Raw genomic sequence first — 14,301 nt, 5'->3', positions numbered from 1 at the left:
CATAAAATCAGGTCAGGTTCGAGTTGATTCCGATTCATCTTTTTAGCAAAAGTTCAACCCGATCTGACTCGTCCCAAGTTGTACCCCTAGTTTTTTGGCTGCGAGCCTGTATCTCATGAGGCTGATCGCATTGATCCAGGCAATGCTGTGAGCCATGTGAATGGTAATTCACACCTGTTGGGTTTCCTTATATCTCCCTGCTTTAGGACAATAACCCGCGTTGATATACCTCAGGTGATACCTCACTCATGTTGGATCATGTAGCCATGGCTCTCGATCGGAGATCCGTAATGATTTGATAGTGGCCATTGGTGAAGATCACCATGTTGACAAACCCCAAAACACATATTGCACATCCAAATGCATTGATTTCCAAAATTATATATATAGCCTTCATCGCAAAAGACATTTCGCGTCTGCTCTGTTGTTGCAGACTACCCACCTCGTGAATGGAGAAACAACCCATGGGTTAGGATGATCCTATGAACCTGATTTTTTGTAGGAACCTATCCATGTAAGGGACTTTCAAATGAATGCTTTGGAAATTAATGTATGTGGACGTGCAAGATGTGTATGTGGGTTGGCAGGGTTGTTTTCTTATGGCACACAGGCTTACGAGTCGGTTTGGTGTGATGACTTAATAAGTGATTGATAAATATACTACTAGTAAGATAGGGTTATTATCTTAGGTGGGTGTGTATGATTAATGGAAAATAAGGAGCCTTGATCATAGCTCTTCGAGTGAGAATTAAATGACCTAAAAGATATGTACCAACCGGAGAGTACATCCCAAGATCAGAGAAAAACCTCATTTCGGATTTCTACATCCCTGAAATCAGAGAAAATTAGATCTAAAGAGATCTTAAAATGTGCATACCCCGATTTGGTAGTGACAGGTATTTGTAAATGGGGTTCCAAACGGAAACATGAGGCCAAAAAAAATAGCCTTGTTATGAGCCTATCAACGACCATATTTTAAGCAATCTAGCTAGATATGAATTGCTATTTCTTCCTTCCTACCCTAAAGATAAAGAGGATTTATTTTTTATAGCAAGCAGCTGCTGCACCATGAAAGAAAAGGAATTGACAAAAAAAGCTCTCCCTTTTTTTCGGGCTTTGGCCAATGTAAAAGAGGAAAGAAAAGCAAGACTAATAACCCAGGATAGATATTGGAATTAGATCATGCAATCTACATCTGTTCTAGAGACACCAAAACATCCCTCTTAGTTTTTTTTTACGCCATAGTTGGATGATCATTCACTCTAAAGAATGAAGGGCAATGTTTGGCACCTATGAATTCTCTTTCCATGTAATGGTGGACGGCAGTAAAGGGAAATATCTGAGTGATCCCTCTCTCACCACTTGATAAACTACTATTTCGTAGAAAAAAAAAATTCACAGCTGCCAAACATGGCCTAAATCTTAAAATAGTAAAAAAAAAAGATCAGTTTCTTTCCCTCTGTTCCATGAGGAAATGGGTGAGCAGGAGCATATGCTTTTACCTTTCTTTTTTCCCTCAGCTGCAGCATAAGATCATTCCACACTCCAGCAATGCGGTTGGGGCAAAAATGCTGATTTAATCGATGGAAAAAGAACAAAAAATAGAAAAGCAAACTAAATGCATTTAAAACCAGGCCCAGAGGCTTATTCAAGATAAGTCATTCATCCCCACCTCCCAAATTTACAAATTATAACTGTCAGATAAACAAAATCCCCCCCAAAAAGTACGACAAAAGTAAGACTTACATACCGATTTCATCCCAGCTCACGCCGTGTGACTATCCAAATTATCAGAGGCTCGCAACTCTGATAAATGAAGAAAGAAGGGTTAGCACATCACTTGCCAATAATCATGATAAACATTCACATAGCGCACAAAAAGTGGGTACAGAAATACATGCCCAACAAGCCCCATGCAATAATCTTATTGGTATACAGAACAGGCCTTACGGCATTTGAGTCAGAGAGACCCCTTGGATGGACCTCAACATAGTGGCGGAATTGAACAGCCCTTTGTTCTGGTTGTAGGAGAGCTACAAACAAATTTGTGGATCTAAACCTGACAGAATAAGAAAAGAAGTGAATCTTTTCTAAAAAGAATCAGAACTACACTGCCCTGCCCACGAACAAAAGACGGAACTTCCTCGAGGATCCAATAAGACAATATGCTAAAACTTAAGGACGATGGGGCTCTGAGGAATGCAGGTGTTTCTACTTTAGTTGCGGCCTTCACTGAGAGCAACCCACAAAACTTTCCAAACAAAAATATTCCTTCCAAGACCTTTACGCATAATACATGTAGAGGCTGTTTGCCGCAGCACAGGCAAGTGAATTCTCAGTTGGGTGCCAGGCTAGGTGGAGCAATTTTGTTGTGAAATCACAAGCATTTCCATTTGCGTCGACACCTTGGCTTTCAGCTCCTATAGATTCATAAACCCATGTTAAATAAATAAAAATGGCATATAAAGAATTTTCCGAATAACTCAAAACAGCCCATAAAATGCAACTCCGAGCTAACACATATTCAATTCAACACTGACCTCGTCTTACAACACGTGCTAGACTGCTGAGAGATCTTGAAGGCCTGGATGGGGTCTGCACTTGTCTCCTAAATGAAATTAACACCAAGACATAAAATGGTTATATAAGCCATCAAAATGTTTCCAAACAAACAGTAACAGCCATCGTGATCATACTACCACGGTTACTGTAACAGCCATCGTCCACTAATTAATCATCCTGATCATAATTGTTTTCAGTATTATCATTACCATTAGAAGTCTCATACTATGTAAATGCAAGTTGGAACCTCTGGTCCCCAATGTAAATCTCATAGTATAAATATATTTTGTCAAATTTCAAAAAAAAAATTATCATTAGGAGTCATACCTCATAGGGTTTTTGCTGGCTTCTAAAGTTGTAGCCTCAGTGCTTCCAGCAGTGCAACCAAACACCCGAAACAAATTGCTGGGATAAAAAAAACAGTCTCAGTAAAACTATATTGAAGTCAGGACCCCAATCTAGAGTTCCAGTAACAACAATAAATGAAAAATTATTAAATTGCAGACCTGTAGGAACCGGTCGCTACCCGAAGTCCATCTCCACTCAGACAGCACTCAAATTTGTCAAAGATCGAGTCATTTTCATATAAATCACAGAGCTGTCCAAGTTCAAAGTGTATATCATAATTAGCACTACAACTGGATAGTTGTATTGATAGCAAGCACCAATGCTTTGACTAAGCAATTTCTAAAAGAAAGCGAACTCACCCTAGGCCTTAAATTTTCATGAACCTGGAAAGTTGCAACAGGACCAGCATCCATGTTTATGTCCCATAGCTGATAAAGAACATGTAAAACAAACACAAATGAGGAAAAGGAAGAACTGATAAAAGTAATTAAAAAAAAATACCATCACGAAATCCAGGCGGGGCCAGACACCAGGGTATATCAAAATTATGATTCAGAAACTGAAAAAATGCTTGACATCAGCGTGCCAATTCTTCAAAAATGAAGACCAGATAAAACATTGAAGAGTTTCAAGCATAAGCAAACGTAGTTTCCATTAATGGGCAATTCAAATACATGTGTGCATGTATAATCCACACATACATGCACATGAGGATAATCTAAATTTTTTTTGGATAGGTGGCACATGATGGTATTTCAAAGATTCCATCGACTGTGTGAGGGGTACTGCATATTTCTGAGGCAATGAAATTGTCTTTCCTTCTATTTAGAACTCTTATTAGGAAGTAGGAACTATCTTCAATCCTAGGGTACGTGGCACATGATGGTATTTCAAAGATTTCATCAACTGTGTGAGGGTTGTATATGGTAATGAACACACGTGCACATTAAATTAAACTCAACAAAGGATACAATATATGGCAATGAACACACATGCACATAAATTGAAACCCAACAAAGGATAAAGTAATATTATCCATTATCTAGCCATTTCCAGCCTCCAACTATAAAAGAATTGAGAATGTCCACATCAATAATTACAACTTGAATTTTAAGAATTAACCCTTTTTTCTTTTCATGAAAGTAAAGTGGATGTCGGACTGAGATAGCAAATCCACCAGCTGGAGAGTTTTGACTGACGCGTTCTTTCTATTCTTCCTTTTATAATTATAAACTTCAAAATGGGTCAATTAATTGGCACACACAATGTACAATGAGTTGCCAGTCAGTTAATCGGAACTCTACAAAGAAAACATTTTTTTTTAAAGTAACTAGATTTTATTACAAAACAGCAGATGTAATCCAAATAATGGGGACAAGTCCCACCAAGCAAATACAGCAGCAATTCCCAAACATTACTCACTACCTTGCTCACTCCCATCCACCCCCTCCAAGTCTCGCCCTCAACTAAGGGCCGGTAATCTCCACCCTGCCCTATCCACTCTGTCTTTCACTAGCTTGTCAGCTTGATCATTTGCAGCCCGCTTCATATAGGAGAACTCCCAGTGCAAAATCAAGTAAAGGTCTCTAATTTCCGAAATGATGTTTGACAATTTCCATAGGCGAGACGCCTTATTCCTAGCCCACACCAAAATGTTAGCAGAATCCCCTTCAATGATTTAAGGATTCGGAGAGTAACTCGCATGCCATTTAAAACTCCAAAGGAGTGCACTTGCTTCCGCCCCAAGAGAGTCACACACCCTGCTGGTCCGGAGAAAGAGAGTACCGTACACCCACTATTATCACAAATCAGGGTTTGCTTTTGAACTTCCATCAAAGTTAAAGTTCACCCACTCAGAAGGAGGGCACCATCTAGGGGTAATTTTAACCTTTGCCTAAATGATTGTCCTCTGATTCCTAAGAATGTTTACCATGGCATACAAAGATGGTATCTTTTCATTTCTACCCCTATGAAACACGATCAGTTTTGATTTCAGCTATTATCCTTCCAACACTCATCGTTTTCTCTTCAAAGATGTGGTTGTTTTTTTTTAATGGTAACAACTTTCATTGAATAGGGGAAGACCGAAATGTGGTTGTTCCTCTCTTTCCAAATGTGTCATATCATATCAATGCATAATGAACTAGTCGCTAAAGAATACCGTCTCGCCTATCCAAAAGGATCGCTACTCCAATGCAAGATAGTTGTCTTGACGGTTCTATGGAATACCCAAGCCAGGCCGGAGCTTTTGGTAATTTACCTCAATAGTAGAAAGGATAAAGAGCAATGTAACAATGCATGATCCAGGGATTCTACTACTCGCTTGCATAAAGACACCAGCTGGCAAGAAAAATCATCCTTCTCTTGAGGCACTCACACATGTTGATCTCTTGTTCGCCACCATCCTAGCGAATGCAGTTATAGCCGTGCGTGTGTCAGCACGTGGTTTTTGTGTGTGTGGTGGTGGGGGGTGGGGCGGGGAGGGGAGGGGAGGGAGGGACAGATTCTTAAAAAATTGGTGCCAACCCCATACTCTCTAACCAACCTGTAAAAAAAAGGATCGACCAGAGAAGATCTAATACTGTTAGGGGTCCACACTATATGGTCATGGCTAGAGGGGGGATTGGACTGGGAACCAACGAGACCAAGAAGCAGAAAGACTGACTATCTCACTATCCATACGGTTACTCCCAAGCCAAATGATTAAATCCCCCCCCCCCCCAATTCCCTCTTTCTTTTCTTTCCATATAGTTGCACACTAGCCTCTCTATCAGTTGCTAACTGGTATAAGTCTTGAAATGCATGGCACAACAAGGACTCACCTATGCCTATCTACCCAAAACGAGTTCCCTCTCCCCCTCACACTCTGAATCTAACTGAGATATCATACAAAAGTCTAGACACACAAATGGACTTCCATGCATCCACACCTTTACTTAATACAGGGTTCCTATTCTACCAATCCTCTCAACCCCAAGCATATTTATCCCCTACGATTCTGTGCCACAATGCTTCCTTCTCTTCCCCGTCTCGCCAAAGTTTTATTTCCAAAAGAGTTTTATTACTCAATCTTATTCTACCAATCCAACCCTCATCATGTATCTTCAACATGCATACCTTCTCCCAACTAATTAGGCATTTCACCTTTCTATTAACCTGCCCTCTTTCAAAGAGAAAGTCCCTCTGAAGCTTTTCTATTCTCTTTTGCGACCATTGTCGGTATTTTATATAAAGACTTGTAGTATACTAGTCGGTTTGTTACAGGACTTGCCTTATTAAGGGTGTCACAGCACAAATACATACTTACAAACCATCACATAAACAAGACAACCATCCATAATGGCTTAATCACATCAAACACCTAGTGGCATGCGTTGTCGCACATGTCTGTAACAGTAAAGTCAAAGGAGTACAATGTAATAAAGTATAAAAAAGTACAATGACGAGTCTCCCTTTCAAGTATCATTCTCTATATTAATGAAATGAAATGAAATGCAAATCATAACATCTTTCCATTTTTTTGTCGGTCCTATCGTTTCGGTCGAATTTCGGTTACATTTCTGAAATTTCAGTTGAATTTCAGGAATTTCAGTCAAAATTTCAGGGAAATAATGACGGAAAAGGAAATCGTGTAGGTTTCGTTTAGGTGGGGATGGAATGGAAATATTTCGGTCATTTTGGGGAAATTTAAAACCATGAGAAGAAGTTGATATCAAGGTTTTAAATTTTGGTTTCGGTTTCGGTTTCGGTCATCAGCGAAATGGAAACATTTCGGTTTCGGTTCAAAATTTCAGCTGATAAGCTGTAAAATCACGGAAATATTTCAGTATGAAATCATGGCCGACTTTGTTTTTAATATGAAAAGCTGCGTGTTTTCCATATTTCAGCCAAAACATTAACGAAATCCCGAAATTTAGGACGAAATCTTGCAATTTTCCGAATCCAAGTAGATTTTGTTACGGTAGCATCCGAAATCGAAATATTTCGGCTGAAACGATGGTTTCGGCAGAACTTTAAAACCATGGTTGATATGCAGGCCCTTATCCAATTTCTCCATTTATCGTTGAATCCCATCCTCTCCTAAATAAAGTTCAAAAAATTCCATTCAACATGATCATACACCTTCTCCATGTCAAACTAGCAAATCAGTTCCCTTTCGTCCCCTCGTCTCCTGGTATCAATAACTTCATTAGCTATAAGAATGACACCCGGGATCTGTCTTCCTTTGACAAACGCTCCCTGAAACTGAGAAATGAAACTCTACATTACTTCTTTAGCTCTCCTTCATAAACTTTGACCAAAACCTTGTTCATACTGTGGACTAAGCTAAAGGGCGGCCCAGTGCACGAGGCTCCCGCCATTGCGGGGCCTGGGGAGGGCTAGATGTACGCAGCCTTACCCCTGCTTTGCAGAGAGGCTGTTTCCGTGACTCGAACTTGTGACCATCAGGTCACAATGGAGCAACCTTACCATTGCGCCAAGGCTCGCCCTCATACTGTGGACTAAGCTAATAGGTCGAAAATCTTTAAGCTCAATAATTCCCTTTTTCTTTGGGACGAGTAACGACCGTCGTGTTCATTTCCTTACCCAAGTTGCCTCATCTATGAAATTCATCCATGAATGCTAGCATACATTATGTGCATGTACCTGAAACCTGTTGTGTGTCCATATGGCATCTAGAGGACACTGCACGGTATGTTTTATGATTATGTACACATTGCATCATGTTTGTGTCAATCAATAAAGTTGCTGCGATGTCTACAAAATTGTTCGAAACCGCAGAAAAGTGCTCAGTAGGCACCCACTGCTGAAATCCAAAGTTGCAAGCAAGGTTCCCATTTGGGTTTTCCACAATATGGATGCGCATGAAAATTCACAGGGAGTAATAAATCACTCATATTTATGGGTTTCACTAATTTCACATGGAGTTACAAATCAATCATAGTTGAATATGGGTCACGGGTTTTGATTCTAGAGAACACCCTAGCTGTGATAATCTAGTAGAGCGTAGCCTTTGAGGTTCCGAATTATTGGTTACAATGGCAAGTAAAGAATGCAACTGAGGTAGTATAGCCAGCCAAAAAAAGGACTCAAAAGGAATCCTAGCGGAAATATAGGACTCAAGAAGGTAGGTAAGACACAGGTATAGAGACTTGGATGGGGTAAATCTGAAAATTAGGGATATGTATTAATAGATTGAGAAGCATTTATGATGGATGGAAAATCAGAATTCAAAATATGTAGGAGATATATTTGATTAATAAAAAATAATGTAATAGAATTCAACAACGGATCAAAATAACAGTAATCGAATAGATAAGAAAGCTAGGTGTTCTAAAGTCATACTAGTAATCCCTAGAATTCTTACCTTGTAGAAGAAAGCTTCACACCCCACGTTTGCCAACAGGGTGCAGAAAAGTCTTTTTAAGTCATAAAGTCTGGGTTTTTTAATGGTCCTAGTCCTTACAAAATATAGAGCTTGTCCATGACTTCTAGACTAAGAACAAATAAGACCCTAACATGGGCATGAATAGTAATAATGTGAATAGTAAACCCTAACTTTTAAAAACTTATCACTTAAAACTCAAAGAAAAAAAAACTAGTCGCTTAACCAAGAGGTGGACCATGTGGGCCTCATCTCCTACTAATAATAAAATAAAATTTAAACACCCAATATAACAAAGATGCCACTATGAAAAATAATAAGAAAACCCTAAAAGACATCTAATGTGCCCCACTATCACTCTTTTTCTAATTTTCGTAAAAGTTGGTCTGCATCATAAACACATGCTTATCTCGTTTTTGGTGTCAGATGAAACTCTTTTTTGGTGTCAGATGAAACTCTTTTCTTTTCTTTTTGAAATGGAAAAGTGTCAGATGAAACTCTTACGCCTACCATCAATTAGATTGCACATGGCTGCATCAAAAGGTTCATCATGAGGTTGACAAGAGTCTATTTAGTGAGTGTTTTTTTAATTGTAATTTTTTGTGACAATAATATAAACAAGGAGAAAAAGAAAAACCCTGAGCTCTTTCTTATGTTTCTCTCCCTTTGCTTCTTTACTGCTTTCTTCTCTCTATATATCAAATCCCTAAATAAAAAAATCAATTTGGCATCAGACATCAAGATCATATCGGAATGGAGGAAATTGATGAAAAAGGGGGAAGAAAATCATGACCATACGGTTCCGTGCAGGTTGTACGAAACTGTGTGAGTTGTACTAGCTGTACGGACATGGTAACAATCCACACGGTTTGGCGTGGCAAGTGGCATCAAGGCAGTGAATACAGAGGCAAAAAAAAACTGTGTGACATGGTGAGAAAGTTCCTCTTAGAGTGGGGGAATGGCGGAGTTATTGCGAGTTCTTGGTGGTTCCATTGGATGGCTTTGAAGTTATTCTTGCCGTAAAATTTTTTGTTCAAGCCAACGATACGTGGTACCTTGCGGGGGAATTTTGTAATGGATGTACAAAGTCCATGTTTTGTGCCGGTCCTCAAAGTCAAGGAGGCGGTGGCTGAAAGATGCTCGGTCATCAGGGTGGTGGGTGGTGGGTGGACCAAGGAGATCACTTGATCCGCATTGACAAAGGCAAGGCCGCAAGGGAGTACAGGAGAAGCGAGTGATGGAAAAGGCATTTGGTGAAGAAGATGCAGTGTTGAGGCAAGAGGAGAAACTCAATGGAGTAAACCTACCAATGGGTCCAATGAGGACGTTGGATAGTTTGGGTGGGAGAGGTTTGTCACCCCCATAAATTTATGGCATGGGGATTGAGTGTGTGTTTTGAATTGAGTGCTTTCTTGTAAAGGCAAAGGCCTAGGGCGTGAGTTCCCTTTGAGTTAAGGCAATAGAGATTTGCTTGTGGACGAATGCACTGTTTGGCCGAACCACGTTAAAAACTTGGTGTCCCTTGTGTTGTTTGTGTGCTTGTCCCTTTCTTGCGCGAGCCTCGAGTGTGGGTTGGCTGACTAAGTTGAGAAGACTTAGTGCCATCACGGGTTGCCTTTAGGAAAAGCAAAACTACCCTGTGACACTGTCCATCGTGTATACCTCCTTTGAGCTAACCCTATCAATCGTTATGCAATCTCACCAATAGAACTGAACATCCAAGAAAATATTCCATGAAAGTGTTGGTATTCCTCAGCTTAAATATAAAATAATCAGCCATATTGTGCATTTTTCAAATTAAAAGAAATATATTTATCATGATGCATTTCCACTAAGCATATTTTTTTTAAAGGATTGCTGAAGAAACTCTAAACAATTCAGAGAACTAAATAAACATAACAAACCCAATTATTAAAAAAATGGACCTTAAGAGTCATATAATCACGACTAAGAATATATCTCCCATCCTTTCCAAACTTAATGTCAGATATTGAAGCAATAATCTCTGTAAAAAAGGACCTAGATCCAGGTGTTTCCTTCTCCTCAAACCTGCATGGGGAAAACATAATTAGATAGTGCTTCAAAAGACGTGAAAGTAAGATATCTGCCTACTAAAAAAAACAAAGATGCCAGATAAACCATGTTATGAAGCAATGATTAAATAACATGTTATTATCCTACTCAATAGCTAAGAAAATACATCCTTTTTCTTTACAATATGAATGCACATTTGCACGAAATGCCTAGAATAAAGACAAGACAACAGACTACTTACAATTTAGTATGAGTATCACATAATGCTGATTGCCGCAAGTCAACTAGCCGAATTGAGCCCTTTGAGCTGCTATATGATAACATATTACAATGGGTAGGGTGAAACTCAGCAGATGTTATCACCTCTGCAAGTTAGAAATCAGAAGATTTACAAGGTTGAACAACTAAATTCATCAACTATCAGGTATAAATTACAAGATGTAACATAAGTACATAGTTTAGCACATATTTACTACGTACATAGTAGTAGTTGCACTTTAAAAATCAAAGATCATACAAATGAATGGAGTACGTAGAACAAACTGCAATACAAAATCCATGAGTTGGTAAAGATCAGATCATGCAAAACCAAGTATCAAGAACAAGGAAACCAACAAACAGGACCCACTGTAAAAGTACCCAACTCTTTTCTTTCTTTCTTGACTCACTAACGGATAATAGAAAATGAAATACAAAATGCACAAGCTGGTAAGAGTTTCTACACGCTCAACAAATCAAAATCCATCACAAAAATACCTTCTGCAACCTCACAAATAGAAATAATAATGTAAGCTACAGGCGATCAAACAGAGGAACACAAAAAAGAAACTGAACAAGAGTGAAGCAAATTGAGAAAACCACCATTTGATAATTGAGAGAAGGTACGTGGTCGTTTCTTGAAAATGTTTGCACCGGTAACTTATCAACAGGCCTTAGATTTTTCAGGCTAGAAAACTGCATAAGCAAAAAGCCCAAAAGGCCAAAGACTTTGCCAGAAGGAAAGCCGCATGCCTTACAATTCAAAAGACATGGCAAATGTACCGGGCTAAGAAGGAATACCGAATACACGTTACTTCCGCCACTATTATTCAAAGTTGGGTTCGTCGGCAAATGGACTGTGACAATTACTTGAGATTCAAATTGGCTACATATGTCATTCAACAAGCCTGGAGGAATCGAATCACTCGGCATCATTCTTGTGGGCATCAAAATCTACCAATGAAAGAGCTAAAGAGCACCAATAGCAAATTGGAATGTCAAGTAGAAATTTTGACACGCCAATTAAATGAAGAACGGGAGATGCGCCTCGGAATGGAGCGAGCTTTGCAAGACCTTAAGTGTAAGTTCGAGGCCTTGATAGAAAGCTTGCAAGAGTCGGAGAGCTACATAGACGTGCAGATCTATCACGTAAAGGGCGAAGATTGGCCCATCATCGATGATTGTCCAGCCCATAATTTTGAGAGTAGTGAAGGCTTCTTTCCGCCTCCACTATTCCAGTTCGACGAGCATATCGAGAGTATGGTTTCTTGCCGAATCAAGGTCTACCGCCCACCCAAAAGAGTTAGATTAATAGCATGATGGAAGTATCTAATTTGCTGGAAAGGACGTCAGTTCGAAGTCGGAGCGAGATGTGAATCCATTGTGGCCACCCTAATCCTTACTCCCCAAATAGTCAACATCACTAAACCAAACTCGAGGGCGAGCTTTCTTCTAGAGGGGGCGACTGATTCAGATGCATACGGTCAGTTAGTCCAAGCCCACCTAGCTTGGATAGACCATCCCAAGAGGTCCCATAAGCAATGCTAAATTTAGCTTTTCCTCTAATTTGGCTTGTATGCTTTTCCTTTAATTTGGCTATTATTCAGTAGAATCTTTTTTTTTGTTCAAGAGGAGAAAATAGGAAGACAACCTACTATTTTGCTTCGGTAAAATCAGCAACCTGCCATTTGAGATTTGCGAAATTAGCAAATATCCAATAAGCAACCCGCCATGTAAGAGTTACTTAAATAGCCAATATCTTAGTCATATTAGAATGGACGACACATGCCTTGTTAGATTTTAGTAAATGCCATTTACACCTCATTCAAAATAGCAACTTAACTTTTGCCTATGTTCTTTCTTTATTCAAATTGTAAAAGGAACAACCATTCCTATTCATGGACGTGGATTCCATTTTGTTGTTGCTTCTTTCTTATTTGCTATTTGCAATAAGAGGAAACTCTCTCCGCTATTTATATGTGACGAATACAATGATGAAGTGGCTTTGGAGTGTTGACAATTAAAATACTGAATGTAAAGTGTTTCTTTTCTTGAGGAGAAAAGGTGTTTTTACACTTTTTTCTTGGAGTTTCCCTCCAACGTGGGTTAGCTTTTCCGGGAGCATATACAGAGGTATCAACCATTGTTCACTGCCTACCAATAAGTAGATAGAGAAATAAAGAAAGCAACTTGACCACAGCAAATTAAAACCATCTCATGATCAAAATCAAATTGCATTGGAGAACGAATCCATTACTCATCCTCGAGGAGCACCACAACTGCTTCCCACCCACATTAAATAAATATCTAGCTTTGCATATTAATATATTATGTTCAACAATGAAGCTTATGTCTATTATCCCCAACTTAACTAGTGTTTAGTTTTTTTTTTTTGAATTTTTTTTTAATGGTCCCCAACTTAACTAGTCAAAAGCCTTTTCCCTATTACCAAAAATCCTCAGTTGAAGATTATCTCTTCCACTATGATAGAATGAGAGATTGTTGAAACCTACCTCATGGGCACAATGAATATTATGCTTTCCACCTTCCCCTCATATTATATAACATGGTACAAGAAGATCAATTTCATAACTAAAATACTAGGCTGAAATGGAACATGCATGCAGCACAACACAAAATTCTGTCCGTATACCTTACCATTCTATCCATCACATTACTTGATGACTTCTAGGCATACAGCCCTGTAAGCATTCTAAGAACCACATATAATCCATTCCTGACATGCTACAAAAATCAGCAAGGATTTTCAAGATCGAAAATAATTGTTTACCAGAAAGAAACCGGAGTGGCACTTATTGACCATCTAAATGGACAATTGGGAAAATAAAAATGGTCTCCACGTCAGCCCAGTTTCAAACAACTTTTGCTTTGTTCTTAGTTTCCCTGTCCATTATATGCCATTTTTTTGGGTTGACAATGACTGAATATTAAGAGACAACAGCCATTCTTTCAAATGATTTGAATCAATACCATACTCTGCATGAGGTGGTGTGTTTCACTTATTGATCATCATTCCTGTCTTATTATCATACAATATGAGTAATATAATGTAAAGTCCGTGGTGTGTTTCTCTTCTTAATCATCATTCCCAGATTATTATCATACGAGTAACCTAATGTGAAATCCCTTCTCATGACCACTCCCCCATGATGATGATTGATCACTACTACTTCTCTTCTACTTTTTCTTTAACAAGTGAGAAAAATTTATTACAATGAAACAGAAGATTATAGAGACCTCAGGGCATGAAGAAACTATAGCCATGCATATGATCTCAAAGCACTAAATGATTACATGAAATACAAATGAGAACCTACGGAGTACTGATGAAGTTCAGTTGTGATGATAGTAGTAAATGGAATATAATGGACTTTGGTACAGGTGGTGTGGCGAAACCGCGAAACTCCAGGCAGATGGATCTAGGGAGTGTGTTGCATCTTCACCAGATTTAAAACAAACATGGGATTGAGCCTCTAGCTCAATGGTCAAGGCTTTGTTCTCCAACCTGGAGGTCAGATGTCCAATCCCAGAAAGGATGCGTTTGTGTCACTGTTCATTGGAAGAGTTTTCTGTTGCACTGTATAGAAGGCAATGTTGAAAACCCATTACAGAAATTGAACAAAGATGGGATTTCCAAAGCATCCTGAATTCATAGAAATTTTAGAGAAAATCATACATCAGCTGACCAGTAA

The 14,301-nt window shown here is 39.0% G+C and overlaps 1 protein-coding gene across 3 annotated transcripts in view; it reads right to left on the bottom strand.

The window, feature by feature from the left end:
* Positions 1-1,604: 1,604 nt before the first annotated feature.
* The window catches only part of LOC143845532 (serine/threonine protein phosphatase 2A 55 kDa regulatory subunit B beta isoform-like), a 38,269-nt gene continuing 25,572 nt past the window's right edge, over positions 1,605-14,301 (bottom strand). For 2 of the 3 annotated variants that reach the window (XM_077353909.1, XM_077353910.1), the window contains exons 8-14: positions 10,572-10,695; positions 10,222-10,345; positions 3,270-3,338; positions 3,069-3,160; positions 2,890-2,967; positions 2,541-2,608; positions 1,605-2,420 (exon numbers count right to left, since the gene is read on the bottom strand). In XM_077353909.1, the coding sequence (XP_077210024.1) occupies positions 2,284-2,420; positions 2,541-2,608; positions 2,890-2,967; positions 3,069-3,160; positions 3,270-3,338; positions 10,222-10,345; positions 10,572-10,695 (692 nt within the window). In that variant the 3' untranslated portion in view covers positions 1,605-2,283. The remainder of the gene's footprint in view (positions 2,421-2,540; positions 2,609-2,889; positions 2,968-3,068; positions 3,161-3,269; positions 3,339-10,221; positions 10,346-10,571; positions 10,696-14,301) is intronic. The other variant, XR_013234472.1, reaches the window with a different exon arrangement.

Source organism: Tasmannia lanceolata, unplaced genomic scaffold (genome assembly GCF_043159265.1).
Source record: "Tasmannia lanceolata isolate RefF3 unplaced genomic scaffold, GAP_Taslan_0.1 ptg000015l, whole genome shotgun sequence".
Lineage (NCBI taxonomy): Eukaryota > Viridiplantae > Streptophyta > Magnoliopsida > Canellales > Winteraceae > Tasmannia > Tasmannia lanceolata.
The sequence above is the reverse complement of the archived record's forward strand: the minus strand, read 5'-3'. Positions and strand labels throughout refer to the sequence as shown.